At 39.3% G+C, this 14268-nt stretch overlaps 1 protein-coding gene across 2 annotated transcripts; it reads right to left on the reverse strand.

The window, feature by feature from the left end:
• Positions 1-25: 25 nt before the first annotated feature.
• Positions 26-13464, reverse strand: stom (stomatin). Of its 2 annotated transcripts, none has more exons than XM_034708881.1 (8): positions 13415-13464; positions 13179-13372; positions 10104-10213; positions 9895-9967; positions 6532-6614; positions 6099-6302; positions 3409-3543; positions 26-3313 (listed from the first exon to the last, which is right to left on the reverse strand). In XM_034708881.1, the coding sequence occupies exons 2-8, from the start codon at positions 13237-13239 to the stop codon at positions 3128-3130; spliced, it is 852 nt and encodes a 283-aa protein (XP_034564772.1). In that variant the 5' UTR covers positions 13240-13372; positions 13415-13464; the 3' UTR covers positions 26-3127. The 2 variants fall into 2 exon arrangements, with proteins under 2 accessions (XP_034564772.1, XP_034564773.1); XM_034708882.1 differs by lacking the exon at positions 13415-13464 and adding an exon at positions 13385-13405 and having other exon boundaries at positions 13179-13342.
• Positions 13465-14268: the final 804 nt, after the last annotated feature.

The following is a 14268-nucleotide window of genomic DNA, read 5'->3' on the forward strand; positions in this document are numbered from 1 at the left end:
AAAAATAAAACACCACAGCCAAACATGCTTTGAACAGCCTTTATTTAGATTTTTCATGTACTATTTCAAAATAAAAGCATATCAAGGCGCGGTTGAAATGTATAAAACATACTGTATGTATTAGTGAAAAATGCTCAACTTATCAACAAATTCAGAATACACTAAAAAGCATAAAAGTGTGACATCTTTAACAGCAGATCTTCAGGGATTAATTAGTTCTGTTACAAGAGAAGTGAAACACTTCCCTGAGTACAAGATGCAACCATCGAAAAGGACTGTAATCATGGTCCCACTGAGCTGTTCATACATGACCATGCCTCTTCTGTCTGTAACACACTGAAAAAGGTCAAACTAGACTTTTAACTTAACATTGGAAGCTCACACAGAACTTAACTATAAAAAAAAAAATCACTGATAAGCTGAAGTAACTCATGTAACAGACGTATCAGGTAACAAATAAAGGAAAAGTATTACAAATCTAACTACAGTGAAACTACAATCTACCTCACACGACTACAGTTATATAAACTGTATATATCTAGATATATGATATATATGTTTTATATCTGGTAATATTACTTAGACACACAATAGACAGTGTAACATACTTTGGCTAACGCTCTCGTCTTTTATATTCCAATAGATTGAAATGTAATACGACATGTCAGTTATACGATGAATATCTGTTTGCTCAAAGAAAGAAAGATCATATGTGATAGAATACTGATTTTAAATAAAATCATTGCATTACTTTGTTGGAAAGTGCATACAAGTGTGACTGTTGGTGGCAACATGACGATGGCAGTAGTTTAAGGCTTTTGGCTGAAAGAGCTGCAGTCAGTTACATTCCAGCAGTCCCTGTTTGCAGCAGTGAAGGGGGGACGAATGAGAGGAACAGCTCGAGATACACACAGCACCACCTGTGCCGCTGATAACGTCGGTGTTTTGATGTGTCACAAGGGTCCAGCTCTGTGCTAATCTAGGAGGATCCGTATCATTTGTCCACCCCTCCAAATATAGCATAGTATTTGAATAGAGAGGATACTGTAAACATATACGAGTGGCATCCAGCCTGTCAGCCTGACTGTAAAGCTTTTAGTCGAGTTTTAGCTCGTAATCTGAGACAGAAGTATTGACAAAAGGAAAGTGTGTGTGTGTGTGTGTGTGTGTGTGTGTGTGTGTGTGTGTGTGTGTGTGTGTGTGTGTGTGTGTGTGTTTCTGTATGCCACTCTGCAGTTATTTTAAGATCTCTGCTGAACTCTTCTACTAGTTTAAATTGTAAAAAGCAAACCAAACACAAAATCTAACAAGACTTCACCTTTCCAGATTTTGCATCAAATGATCTCATGGCACCAAAAAAGTTAACAGTTCAGTCTGTTTGTGCACCGTATGTTCAACACTTGATGTTGTAAAAAGGCAAAGCTGATCTTTAAACCAGCACGTCTCTCTCCCTCTCTTCTCTCACTAACCAGATAAAGTGAAAAAGAAAGTGTGATGGCTGATGGCCCTGTCACACCTTGACGATTTAGCCGGCGTATAAAAAAATTGGCGAGTACGCTGGCGTACGTCGCATAAGTTATAGTTAAGTTTTGTATAAGTTAAGAGCATGCTGAAGCACGCTGGTATTTGTCGTAGTACGGCGAGTAAGTATTCAGCGTATGGATCATCGACCGGCATACGCCTGCCATAAGTTGTAGGTTAGTTCTGCGATGGTTGACACATGTTCACACACGTAGAGATGTGTGTCTGCATGTGTGTGAGAAGCCTTGGAGTCCTCACTCAGTGTCAAATAGCAGAGCCTCTGAAACAGACGCTGAAGCCAGCATGTCAGAGTCTGGTGGTGTTCAACGATAAAGCTGTTGTTGTTGAATTTAATGAAGTTCAAAATGTGACGTTTTTGAAAGCGCAGTCAATAAGTGTAACTTCTTGTAAAGAGCAGAGGCTGTGTTCCTGCTGGTTTCACTCCTCTGACTCTCTCCACGGCTCATCATGTTCTTACAAAGAGAGACTGCAGAGTTTTTAATAACACACGTTTTTTAATCCCCAATGAAGAGCATCTCATTTCAAAACGTATACATCGTCATTAACTAGCGGCAGCCTTTTATACACTTACGTTACGTTGTTACGCTGCCACGTGCTTTGCACAAGTGGACTATAGTTGGGCATATGTCAGCGTTTCCGAGGCATTTTGATACATCAGGAAAACGCTGGCTAAATCGTCAAGATGTGACAGGGCCATGAAGAGCAGCATAATGTAAAGTGAATGTTCTGTCTTGGTATGGGGAGGATATGGTGTTCATTGTACTGGAATGAATGTTCCCTATAAATAAGAAAAAGCTTGCAATGGCACATTAGAAACAGGAAACAAGTCATTAGTGGTTATAAACGGGTAACTAGTTTTAGTTTCTAAATGATTGCAGCATTAAATAATGATGGGGATGATGATCTGGCAGTGGTTGGAGTTGAAGATAACTCGAGGTACAGAAATATGTATTTGTTAATGTGTATGCATATATTTGAGAGTGTGTGTGTGTTTCTGTGTGTGTGTGTGTGTGTGTAGGTAAGGCCTCATACCCAGCAGGCACTTTGCTTAAATGCTTGTAAAACTGAAGATAGGAAAGTTGTGGGTTCTTCTCCTACTTTGACACATTTGAAGCATAAAAAGGACAAAAAATTAAACTGCTGGATAAAAGCGCAACCACCTGCTGCACTGCTGCCTTGTTAAGTTTAATCTCATAAATACCTTAAAGTTTCACTCAGAGGATGTCCAGCCTCTGCAGCCATTCAGCAGGCCTTAAAGTTTAGATGCAAAACTGATGTATGCATTGTAATAAAGCACCAAGTTTTAAATGTCATTTTTCCTAAATTACCTAAGCTGTCAAATTAATCTAAAAGCAAAACAACTTTTCCTTTTGGAAAGAAGTAATATGTCAGTTAATCAGTGATCCAGTCTTCTTTTTAAGCTTTCAAATGCAGACTGCTGCTACCTCAAAACAAATGATGAACTAGGCTGACTGTTAAAGTATCTGAGGTGTGTTCAAATGCCAATCAGCTCTTGCTCAATAAACACAAGAACCACAAATTGTATGCGAGTCTAAGTGTTACTGAGTGTTTGAGACTCCCCTCATTACTTGATCAAGCCGCGCATCATCTCCAGTGGCAGCGGGAAGATGATGGTTGAGTTTTTCTCAGCAGCGATGGTGTTGAGGGTCTGAAGGTAACGCAGCTGCAGGGCTGACGGAGACTCAGCAATCACCAGAGAGGCCTCCTTCAACGCCCGAGAAGCGTTCATCTCTCCCTCTGCGGCGATCACCTGGAGAGGAAGACAGAGAGGGTGAACGAGGCCGAGGATGTGATGTGGACACCGGTCTATGTTGTAAAGTTTGAGTGGCTGTGCTTTGTCTTTACCTTGGCTCTGGCTTCGCGGCTGGCCTCAGCCTCAGCGGCCATTGCTCTCTGGAGCTGAAGGGGCAGCTTGGTATCTTTGATCTCCACTCGCTCCACCTTGATCCCCCAGTCATCAGTAGCATCATCAAGAGTGGACTGTAGAGACACAGAGATGAGGTGTTTCAATGTTCTCTAAGGGTTTCTCTTCAGAAAGTCTAATGGATCAGATTTCATCTGTGTTTTATTTACAATATTATTCCATCAAATGGCTCTGGATTTTTACTGATGATTTTAATGCAAAAGAAAAATGCCCTGCACTTTTCAAAGTGTCCAGCAGGTGGAGCAAAACAGCTTTTTTTTTTCTCTTGTGAAAGGAAATGACAATCTGAGTTAATCTCAAGGGGAAACAAAAGTTAATAACAAATGTACAATGGAAGACTTATAGCGCATACTCAATGAAAACTGATCTTAAAATGAAATTAATGACACCACAAACAGTCTTAGTGCTTCATCTTTACAATGATAATGTTGTGGACATCATGCACTGAATGATAATCAATGCATTTCTCACTTTTTAGCATCATGTATTCAACAAAAGATGCTTTCAGACCAACAGCTACATGCTTGGAAGGTACAGGTCTCTGTGTGGGCACAGTTGAGGCAGTTCATAGTATTTAGACGAGCCCCTAAAATAATATAATCTACAGAAACAACTTACATTACAATCTCTCAATATTTGGACTAATAATGACAGTCATTTGAGAAAAAGCTCTAAAGGATGATGCAGTCTATTTGACATTAATAAAGTACTGACTGATCGTCGGCCAGCCTTTAGAATCTGTGTAACTCCAATGAGTATTTGATCATTTATGGACGCTCAGCATAAACTGGAAGTAAAAGTTTAATGATTAAATAAATAATTGAACTCAATTGCAATTGAACAGCTGTGCTCTACATCTAACACAGGATTACCTAAGTTTTTCTAAATATACAGATTGTACACATTTAAACGACAGTTTGTTAGTTTCACTCTGAGTTCAGGCAAACCTGGCTCTGAGCAGGCAAGGTGGCATCGTAATCCTGCATTCTGTTTCCTCTTCCAGCCAGTCTGTGTTACTGGAGCGTCTTATTATTGCCTTCATTTATTGCAACTGACTTCATCACAGAGTTTCTGCATGATGCCTCAGTGTGAAGCACTTTAGACGTCTAGCCTTTTGCTTCAAGCATATTCACACTACTTTAACTTAAATAATCACAGGTACTTTGTCATACCAGTTAAAACTGTGACCATGAAAGCATAATGAGCCTTAACTGCAGGAGGATGATCATCACAGCATCATGCAAAAGAAAAATAAGAGTAGTGTAGATCAGGGGTTCCCAAACTTTTCAGCCCACGACCCCCAAAATATAGTTGCCAAAGACTCGCCCTGTCCCTCAAAGTAATTTAATTTGGCTTCATTTAGCTGGTCTGCAGAACATTAGCCTACCTATATGAGCATGTGTCTGTGTTTCCTGTGCCGTTATGAATTAACCTACTGCTACTGATGCTTTTGATGATTAACTGTTCACTAACCCTAAACTTAGGAGTCATCTGGCAACAAAGAAAGGCAGAAAACTCATTACATTTTCTAATTTCAAGGTTTTCTTTCAAGTTCAGCTACTAATTTTAACGGTTGAAATTAACTGTTTTTAGATAATTAAGAAAAAAAATATTCTGGAAGACATCTCACGACCCCCTATTTGTCTCACGACCCCCCAGGGGGTCCTGACCCACACTTTGGGAACCCCTGGTGTAGGTGGCGTGAAGTGTCTGATATCTGTTCGTTGCAGCACTGGACTATGCAATGTATTAGAATAATACAGCTGCATCATTAAAATCTGCACATCGGGACATTTATTCACATTACTTACAGGATAGAAGCTTTCAATAATAATGTGATCTATTATTGAGTAATCATAAGTGTTGTTTTAACTTACAGCTAGGGAAGATCATTTAAATGTTTTTGGGTTTTTTTTTAAGTCCTTTTGCATCCTGACCACAATCAATAAATCAAACTCTGATGATAAGAAGTGGAAAAACAAAGAATCTGTTACTGTCCTAGGTCTCCAATAAGTCCCATTCACACTGAATACATTGATTGGATGACCTGCATGCTTGTTTTCATGAACACCTACTCAATCAGACCCACTCATTGACAGACCGAGTAGGTGTTGGTCTTCCACAAGCTCAACACATGAAGTCTGCTGCACAAGAATCACAGTTCTGCACGCCTCTCCTGAAGGCTTGCTCGTGGACTCGCCCTGCACAAGATTGATGTTTTGTATGTCTATGTGTTTAGCTCTGATATTTTGTGTTTGAAAGCTTTCTTTTCAATATTTTCTGGTATTTCCTGAATTGCCTTCCACACCCTTTAGGAATTCAAATTGACACCATATGATAGAATTACGAGCACACGACAGAATGTTTGTCTGTACTCTGCTCCACAAAGGCTTCCATGTCAATACTGGAATGGCTTTGCTGACTGGTTTTGTTTTCGATAATCTTAGTTTATAGAGAGGTCATAAGGACAGTAGATCAATTTATGGGGGAACTTCAGATTAGTTGTTGATTAATAACAAACTGATACTTCTGAAAGGTCTGTTGCTGCTATCATATATCATTGTGATCACAAAGCCAGTTAACAGTGAGAATAAAAGCAACTCAGCTGTACCTGCATGCTATGTGCGATTTCCTCACGGTCAGACAGGATCTCTGACAGGTTCTTGGTCCCCAGGACGTTCCTCAGGGTGGTCTGGGCCAGCAGCCTTGTGGCGGCATCTGCATTAGTGATGTTAGCCACAGCCAGGGTAGCATTCTGGACCCGGTAGTACACCACACCATCAACACTCACTGTTACAGAGTCTTTGGTCAAAACCTGAAAGCAGAACAAATTGAACAGGAAATAAAGCGTAGACATTGTGAAGTGATACAGAAAGGAAAATGTTCTATTGAAATGTTAAAAGGGTTTGTAATGTTCTGTTTGTCAAAGCATGCATCAGTGATGAGCTTTATCAAGAATCTGCACCATTATTTTGACGCCTTTTGAATTCTGGTGAATGTGACAAAGTATTTGTTTAATCTAATTGGAAGTGTGCGTGTCATACCTCTTGTGGTGGGATGTCGAAGGTGATGGTGCGCAAGTCCACATTAATAAAGCTGTCAGTGCACGGCACGATGAAGAACATTCCTGTGGAATCACAAGAATGCAAATAGTTTAACAAAGACTAAAGCTGCTGTAAACACAATAATGAGGAAGCTTCTACACAAATGTTTGAAAACACCGGGATGAATGAAAGTCGGGCACGGGGCCAAGTCAAGCTCTCTTTATAAGTCTGCAGCTGTGCTGACAGCAAGGCAAGCTGCGGATATTTGCAGCTTTCATAAGCCTGTTTCAAGTCACAATGATTAGTGCATTAAACAATACTAGGCATGTGCCTGAGTGAAACAGACATGTGCTAGGTGTGCAATCATTTAGCAAACATTAATGCTGCCACACCAGTAGGAGATGAGTGGGCTGCATTTCCTGTCAGGATATTGTGTATTTAAACGGTGAGATCACAGCCATCTGTTCAGGAGGGGAAAAGAAGACAACAGCAGTCTCCTTGTGCCGTTTCTATCATGACATTTCTAGGAACAATCATATTTCCTGTTAGACAAGAAGAGGGGCCTTGGTTGCTCTCACAGAAGCTGTAAACCATCATATGGTGCAGTGGAAAATTCCACTCCTGAAAAAAAAAGCTTTGTTTATCAATAAAACTCTCTGTTGATGGCACAAGACAAGTGTTTACAGATGGAAAATGTTCCATAAACACAATCATTTTATAATAATCTATCCCCACAAGCCTTTTTCTGACTAAATATACAAAGAAATGTTCTCAGACACTATTATATAACAGCTGTTAGAGATGGAGCTGGAGCCAGGCTGTGAGCGTGAGGGTAAGGGGCATTATGGGAAACCAAATGCTGAATTCAACTTTGGCTTTGGCTTCTCATGAATGTGAAGTTTGCTGGCGGAGAGCTATTATTACCCCGCTCTGTCATAAACAGGAGTCCCCTGGCACTCCGAGGAGTCACATTTCAGCATTTTGAGAGGACACCGCCTGGTTTTTTAGATCCAGTTAAACAAGAAATCAAAGAACGAGAGACAGTGAGTTATGAGATGTATGCAAATTATTACTCATGGGAGTCAGTATTTTTTTTACTTAAACAAATACACTGCCTTTCAAAACAGAGGACACATCACTGAGAAGAGAATGATGAAGGTACTCAGATGTAAAACAGGCAGATATGCAGAAGCATCACCAGATATATGGCTCTGTGGACCTTCATAAATAAGGCCTCAGTGAACTTGCATGCATTGGTACTTATTTATGTTGAACTTTGAGGTGGGGCATCTTCTTGTCGTTATTCTTGGGCCGAAATATTTTTCCATTTTTAGTTCTTCTTTTCTTTGTTCCACTGAAGGGCAGGCTGGGTGAGAGAGTATATTACGCTTATTTGTATTCTTGTATGCATGATCATAATGGTATCCAGGCTTCTGCTGTTTGTCTGTACTTGTGTTCTCACCCCTGTCTATACACCTTGTTGGGTGTTTACACGCTGCAGTGTTCTGATTTAAAAGGAATACTCTAGGTAGCATCCAGGATCCCCATAATCAGGAGAGAATATTCAGGATTCGACAAACAGGAACTGATGTTTGAAAATATACGTAAGATAATTCTGAAGCTAAACGATCAACTTTGATTCTACTTTCGAAACAAATCCTGTTTCTCTTTTAATGCAAAAAAGTGTTTTGTTGCTGCAACTTTTGCACTTGTTCTTGACTATGGTGATCTTCTGTACATGCACACTGCTCAGTGTCTTCACAGGGTTGATGCAGCCCCTCATGCTTCCTTGAGGTTCATTACCAATTGTAGCTCTGACTCAGCGTTGTGAGTTGAGCTTGCGGGTTGGTTGGCCGCCTCTGGCAATCCGTAGGTTGGTGCATTTTAATTTATAAGGCTATTCTTGTTCTGCTGCAACACTTCCTGTGTCTTTATCACACAGAAAAGAGCTGGAGCGTACTCACTGCGTCCCCAGGACTTTTTAATGCTTTCTGTCCAGAAAAGCTCGTACAGAAATTGGGAAAAGGGCTTTTAGGTATTCTGCACCCTCAGCCTGGAAATTATTGCAGAATGTCTTGAAACTCAAGGAGCTGGTGTCACTTCATGTTTTAAATCTAAAATAAAAGACTTTGAATCTTTAGGATGTTGTTTTTAGTGTCTCTTGTTACAACTGCCTCCTGAGTAAGGGCTCTTTCAGCGGCAAACATTGTTCTTGTAAAGTGTACTTTAGTTCTCTGTGTGTCTGTAACTTTGTGTTTTTTGCTGCTGACTGTCTCGTCCAGGTCTCCCTTGAAAAAGAGCTCTTTCATCTCAATGGGACCAACCTGGTTTAATAAAGGTTAAATAAAAATAAATAAAGGTCCACACTCTCCAACTCCAACATCATATCCAGGCTCATCATGCAGCTCACCACTGCCTGTAAGTCAGTGTTTGAGATAATAGCCAGTCCAACTCCAAGATGACTGAATCCCAAAATGAGAGGTGGAACCACAAACCAGTAATGAGCTCCAGGAGACCTTCAAGGAAATCTGAGAACCTACATCTTAACGACATTCTTTCTTCCGACACAGGATACCCATAACTTTAGGTCTGAGAAACCACTTCCGCTAAACATTCCCACAGCCTGTTTCCTGCATTTTCACAGCAGTCTGAAGACCAACAAAGAAAAGGCAGATGAATTAAGCATATCTTTCAAAAGCCATCAGCTGTTCTAAATCAGAATTTTTCCAACACAACGTTGAGGCCATTTGAAGCAACACGTCATCATATCCATTCAGTTTCAGTTCTAGCTTGATTTCATCTGCAGCACAAATGCTCAATTGTATCTGGTCCTTAGTAATCCTTCTGGTATTTCCTCTGGAAATGTACTGATTTTTCAAGGTCCAATAAACCAAAAAGACCCAATATACGAGAGAAATAAAATTGTGTGATTGCTTGATCAATAAAACTAAACTTAACTAGGGTTCCTGTGCTTTTTTAAGGTCCTACTTCTGTGGGCAGAGTTTTCTTTCTGGAGTAAATAATAGTCCAGGTACTTAACTGAGACCCTGGTCACTCCAAAGGTCTCGGGTCTCTGTAGAGATTTTTTTTGTGGTAAACTTGGCTCATGAATCAGGTGTTAGATCATAATTAAGTTTGGGTTCATAGTATATCCGGGTTTTAAACTCACCTGTGGCATGATATGTGAAGGTACACACTCCATGCTGTAGAAATGTGGACTTTTGATTATCAAGACAATTAACATGTTTTAACAAAGCGATGGAGATGACTGTCAGACACTGGAGCCATGCTTTAAGTAAATAAAAACACTTAGGATGGGGGGGGTGTTCAAACTGTACGGTAGTGTATGAAACAAGTTCTCACCGGGACCTTTGGCTCCACCTCGCACAATGCGCCCCAGGCGAAAGATGATGGCTCTCTCATACTCTTTCACAATCTGTGTACAAAAGAAACCACATTAACGGCTACAATAAGAGTCCTTCTTTTTCATATTTGACATTGTATAGATGTGATAACCAAATAGTCTTTAGTATACAGCTGAAAGTTGAGGCTTTGTCTAACAACAAGCTTACCTTAATGCACATCCAGATTGAGATGGGCAGTGTCACCAGGATAAGGAGACCAGAAAGTATAATCAACAGCCAGCCGCAAAAGCCAATGTCAGCATCTGTATCTTCCAAAGCTGGGGAGAGAAGAGAAATACACGTACAGGAAAAACAATCATCAAGATCAAGTGTGGGATGAAGATGCTACAGTAAATTAGGTCACTTTTACAAAGAGATGATGACAAGCATGTCCTTTCAAACGCAGCATCATCTGCTCTGACTTAGCACCCAAAATTCAAACGTCTGATCTGCTGTTACACTTCTGTGAAAAAACTCTGGTTAGTCAGTCGTAATGTCACCTCCGCTCACATGTACACGCAAACACACACAAGCATTTGTTTTTCAGCCAATAACCTGTCATGTGCACAGCTTTCATTTCAGTCCAAACTTGATGCTGGCATGCAACTTTTCAATGAGTGATATCCATACCTTCAATTTCATATCTGCTCCGACCTACAGACAGAGTTACATGTCAAAACACAATGAACTACTCACAGTAAAACTGCAGAAACCTAATACGACTAATTCTTCACCGGCTGATTGACTAACGTGAAAGTTAAATCAAGGTTGGAATAATACTAACTAATTGAAGTATTGCAATCAATAATCAGTAACTTCTGATTACCTTGCTTCCCTGTAATCATCACAGCACCTTGTTGTATTTCTCTCAAGTCATATCAGACTGCAAGAATGTGCCTGTGTGATACATCATTTCAATATTCAAGAAAGCTGTTGAATACTTTTTATCAAATATAGAACCAACATGATCCATGAACCTTGGATTTCAAACCAGCCAACTCACTTCACATCTCTTGGTCTGTGTGTTCAGAATACTTTAACATTATAATGATTTAAAGGGTAGCAACATTTACTTACAAGCTTTGCTTAAAATCCCTGTTTGTCCAGTTTATGAGAGAATATAATCTAGATTATTGTGATGTTGTTCTTGATCGAGTTCCTGCTTGTCTTTACTCATTACTAAATTACCTTTGAGGTTTTGCAACAATTACATTTCCTTAGCAATGAATCAATAAAGTCTGTCTCATTCAGTCAAATCTAATCTTTACGATGAAACAAGCTCTTGCGTTCACTACTTTGTTAGCCCGACGGCTGATCCTGTTTGACTGGAAACTAGCCCCCCCCCCCGTCCCCCCCGTCATACGATCGCTGGATCAGAGAAGTCCTCTGCAACCTTAAGCTGCAGAAAACTCAGATTCTCCCTGAAAAACTCCTCTATAACATTTCGAAACATATGGAATCCTTTCCTAACATTTGCAAAATCTCTTACTTTAATTCCTGATTCTGATGATGAGTAATTCACCTTACTCCCACTCTTTCCACTCTTCTACTCCAACTGCTGCACCTTCTGCTTGTTTGTATTTATTTTTTATTTTATTTTTTCTGTCTTTTATTAATTACTTATTTATCGTTCTTCTTTATTTCTTTCTTTTTTTCCTGTTGTGTGACTGTGTGTGTAGTGTTGGTCCACCAGCCTGGACAGTCTGGATCTAAACTGGGTGGTTGGGGTGGGCTGGGGGGGGGGGGTTTAAGACATTATTGTAATCCTGTGCCTTATTATCCAAAGCAACTTGACATTGTCTGTTAAAATGTTTAAAACTTAATAAAAAAGAGTTTGAAAAAAAAAAAATCTAATCCTTACTATAGTTATTATTCAGTCTATAGTTATTATACAGTCTAGTTATAACAGTCTATGGTTATTACACAGTCTATGGTTACTATACAGTCAGTGTTTATTACAGGACCTTACACACTAATATAACACTAATATAACACAATATGTTAACATTACTCTGATGGTTATTACAGGGCCTTACACACTAATATAACATACTATGTTATCATTACTCTGATGGTTATTACAGGGCCTTATACACTAATATAACACTCTAATATAACACAATATGTTAACATTTCTCTGACGGTTATTACAGGGCCTTACACACTAATATAACATACTATGTTATCATTACTCTGATGGTTATTACAGGGCCTTATACACTAATATAACATATTATGTTAACATAAGTCTGATTGTTATTACAGGACCTTACACACCAATATAACATACTATGTTAACATAAGTCTGATGGTTATTACAGGGCCTTACACACTAATATAACATACTATGTTAACATTAGTCTGATGGTTATTACAGGGCCTTACACACTAATATAACATACTATGTTAACATTACTCTGATGGTTATTACAGGACCTTACACACTAATATAACATACTATGTTAACATTAGTCTGATGGTTATTACAGGGCCTTACACACTAATATAACATACTATGTTAACATTTCTCTGATGGTTATTACAGGACCTTACACACTAATATAACATACTATGTTAACATTACTCTGATGGTTATTACAGGACCTTACACACTAATATAACATACTATGTTAACATTAGTCTGATGGTTATTACAGGGCCTTACACACTAATATAACATACTATGTTAACATTACTCTGATGGTTATTACAGGGCCTTACACACTAATACAAATACATGACTTCCTGCAAACCATCTGATTTAACAGCAACAGATGATGTTAGCATGACCGTTATAGCGTAGATCTGTTTAATTATCAGTCTCAGACATTCAGGAGATCAAACTAACATCCTAGAGATCTATGTTTCCTTTGAAGCTGTTTTATTTTCATGTATTTGATCTACTGGCTCCAATTATGTCCATGAACTCGGAAATTATTATCTGCTAAACACATTAATGTGATGAACTCGTGTTTGTAGCATTAGCTTAACGCTAGTTAGCTGCTACATGAGCTAACATTCATGCTAACAACAAACTTCATGTTTTTATAGGATTTATATTTCAGATCTCGAGTAACACAAGCTGTGTGTTGTTGATAAAGAGGTTCAATGAAACTTTGCAGTGTTTTTTAAAACTCGGGTTCGTAAATAGAGAACATTAGTCTCTGTCTCTGTCTCTGTAAGGATATTTATATATTTATAGAAGAGCTTCACTTTAAACTTCGTATTAAATAAGATGTTTACCTGCTTGGCGTTCACGTCTTCTGGCTTCTTTCAAAGCAACCTCTTCAGACTCGTTCCTCATGATTAAAGCAAAGATCTCAGTGAGGAGAAAGACCCGGTCTGTGTTTACTAGGATCCCTCTGGTCTCTGTGTTTGCTAGGATTCCTCGTGTCCTCTGGTCTCTGTGTTTGCTAGGATTCCTCGTGTCCTCTGGTCTCTGGTCTCTGGTCTCTGTGTTTGCTAGGATTCCTCGTGTCCTCTGGTCTCTGTGTTTACTAGGATCCTGTCCTCTGGTCTCTGGTCTTTGTGCTCATCTAGGCGAGCTTCACCCTAAATTCAGACTTGTAGGTTTTATGACGCAGCAGGGTGGTTCACTTAGTGAGGCATGTTCCATCGGGTTCAGGTTTCAAAGCAGTACATCAAGAAAAAGCTATATTCACCACATGTTTGTCAAATAATGTAAATTCTGGTGATTGTTTACACAACAAATCAGAGACTGTATAAACATACAGAGTCCGTGGTCCAAGATGTGTAAGAGAATCTGCACATAATGAATGTGCAAACATCACAACTTTAACTCTGCAACTTCTGCAAGCTACTTATTGGGCTATACTAATGTTCATAGAACATTGCCTAATTACCTTAATGTCTATAAAACCTTTACATGATGCAACATGCTACAATACCGTAAAAATAAGAGATACTAAAATAAAAGAATAAGAAGGTCTAATAAGATAATACAGCTATTTCAATATGTGTTGAAACATTAATAAACTGTAATCTAAACTGTCACTGGGAATTTAATCTGAAAATATTGTGTACATCATACTGCAGACAGCACACCCTGCTGATAATGTGAGAAGTTCTGCACAAAGGTCGGGCCCCAAGAGGTTTTCAAAGGCTACCCCAGATTCCTGCAGTGCAGACATGCCTCCTCTGTGGCAGCTGGCTTCTAAACTAGCCAGCACTTTAACAAGCTAATCACAGCTGGTTATTTTTACTTCACAGTGCAGGATAAAAAGCCTAAGCCATAAAGCCATAAAGCAGCTCTGCATTCACCATATAATTCACCCTTTAAGACGTGTACTGGCCTGCAGTGGATACACAGTAA

The sequence above is a fragment of the Notolabrus celidotus genome, chromosome 19, assembly GCF_009762535.1.
Source record: "Notolabrus celidotus isolate fNotCel1 chromosome 19, fNotCel1.pri, whole genome shotgun sequence".
NCBI classification, from domain to species: Eukaryota; Metazoa; Chordata; class Actinopteri; order Labriformes; family Labridae; genus Notolabrus; species Notolabrus celidotus.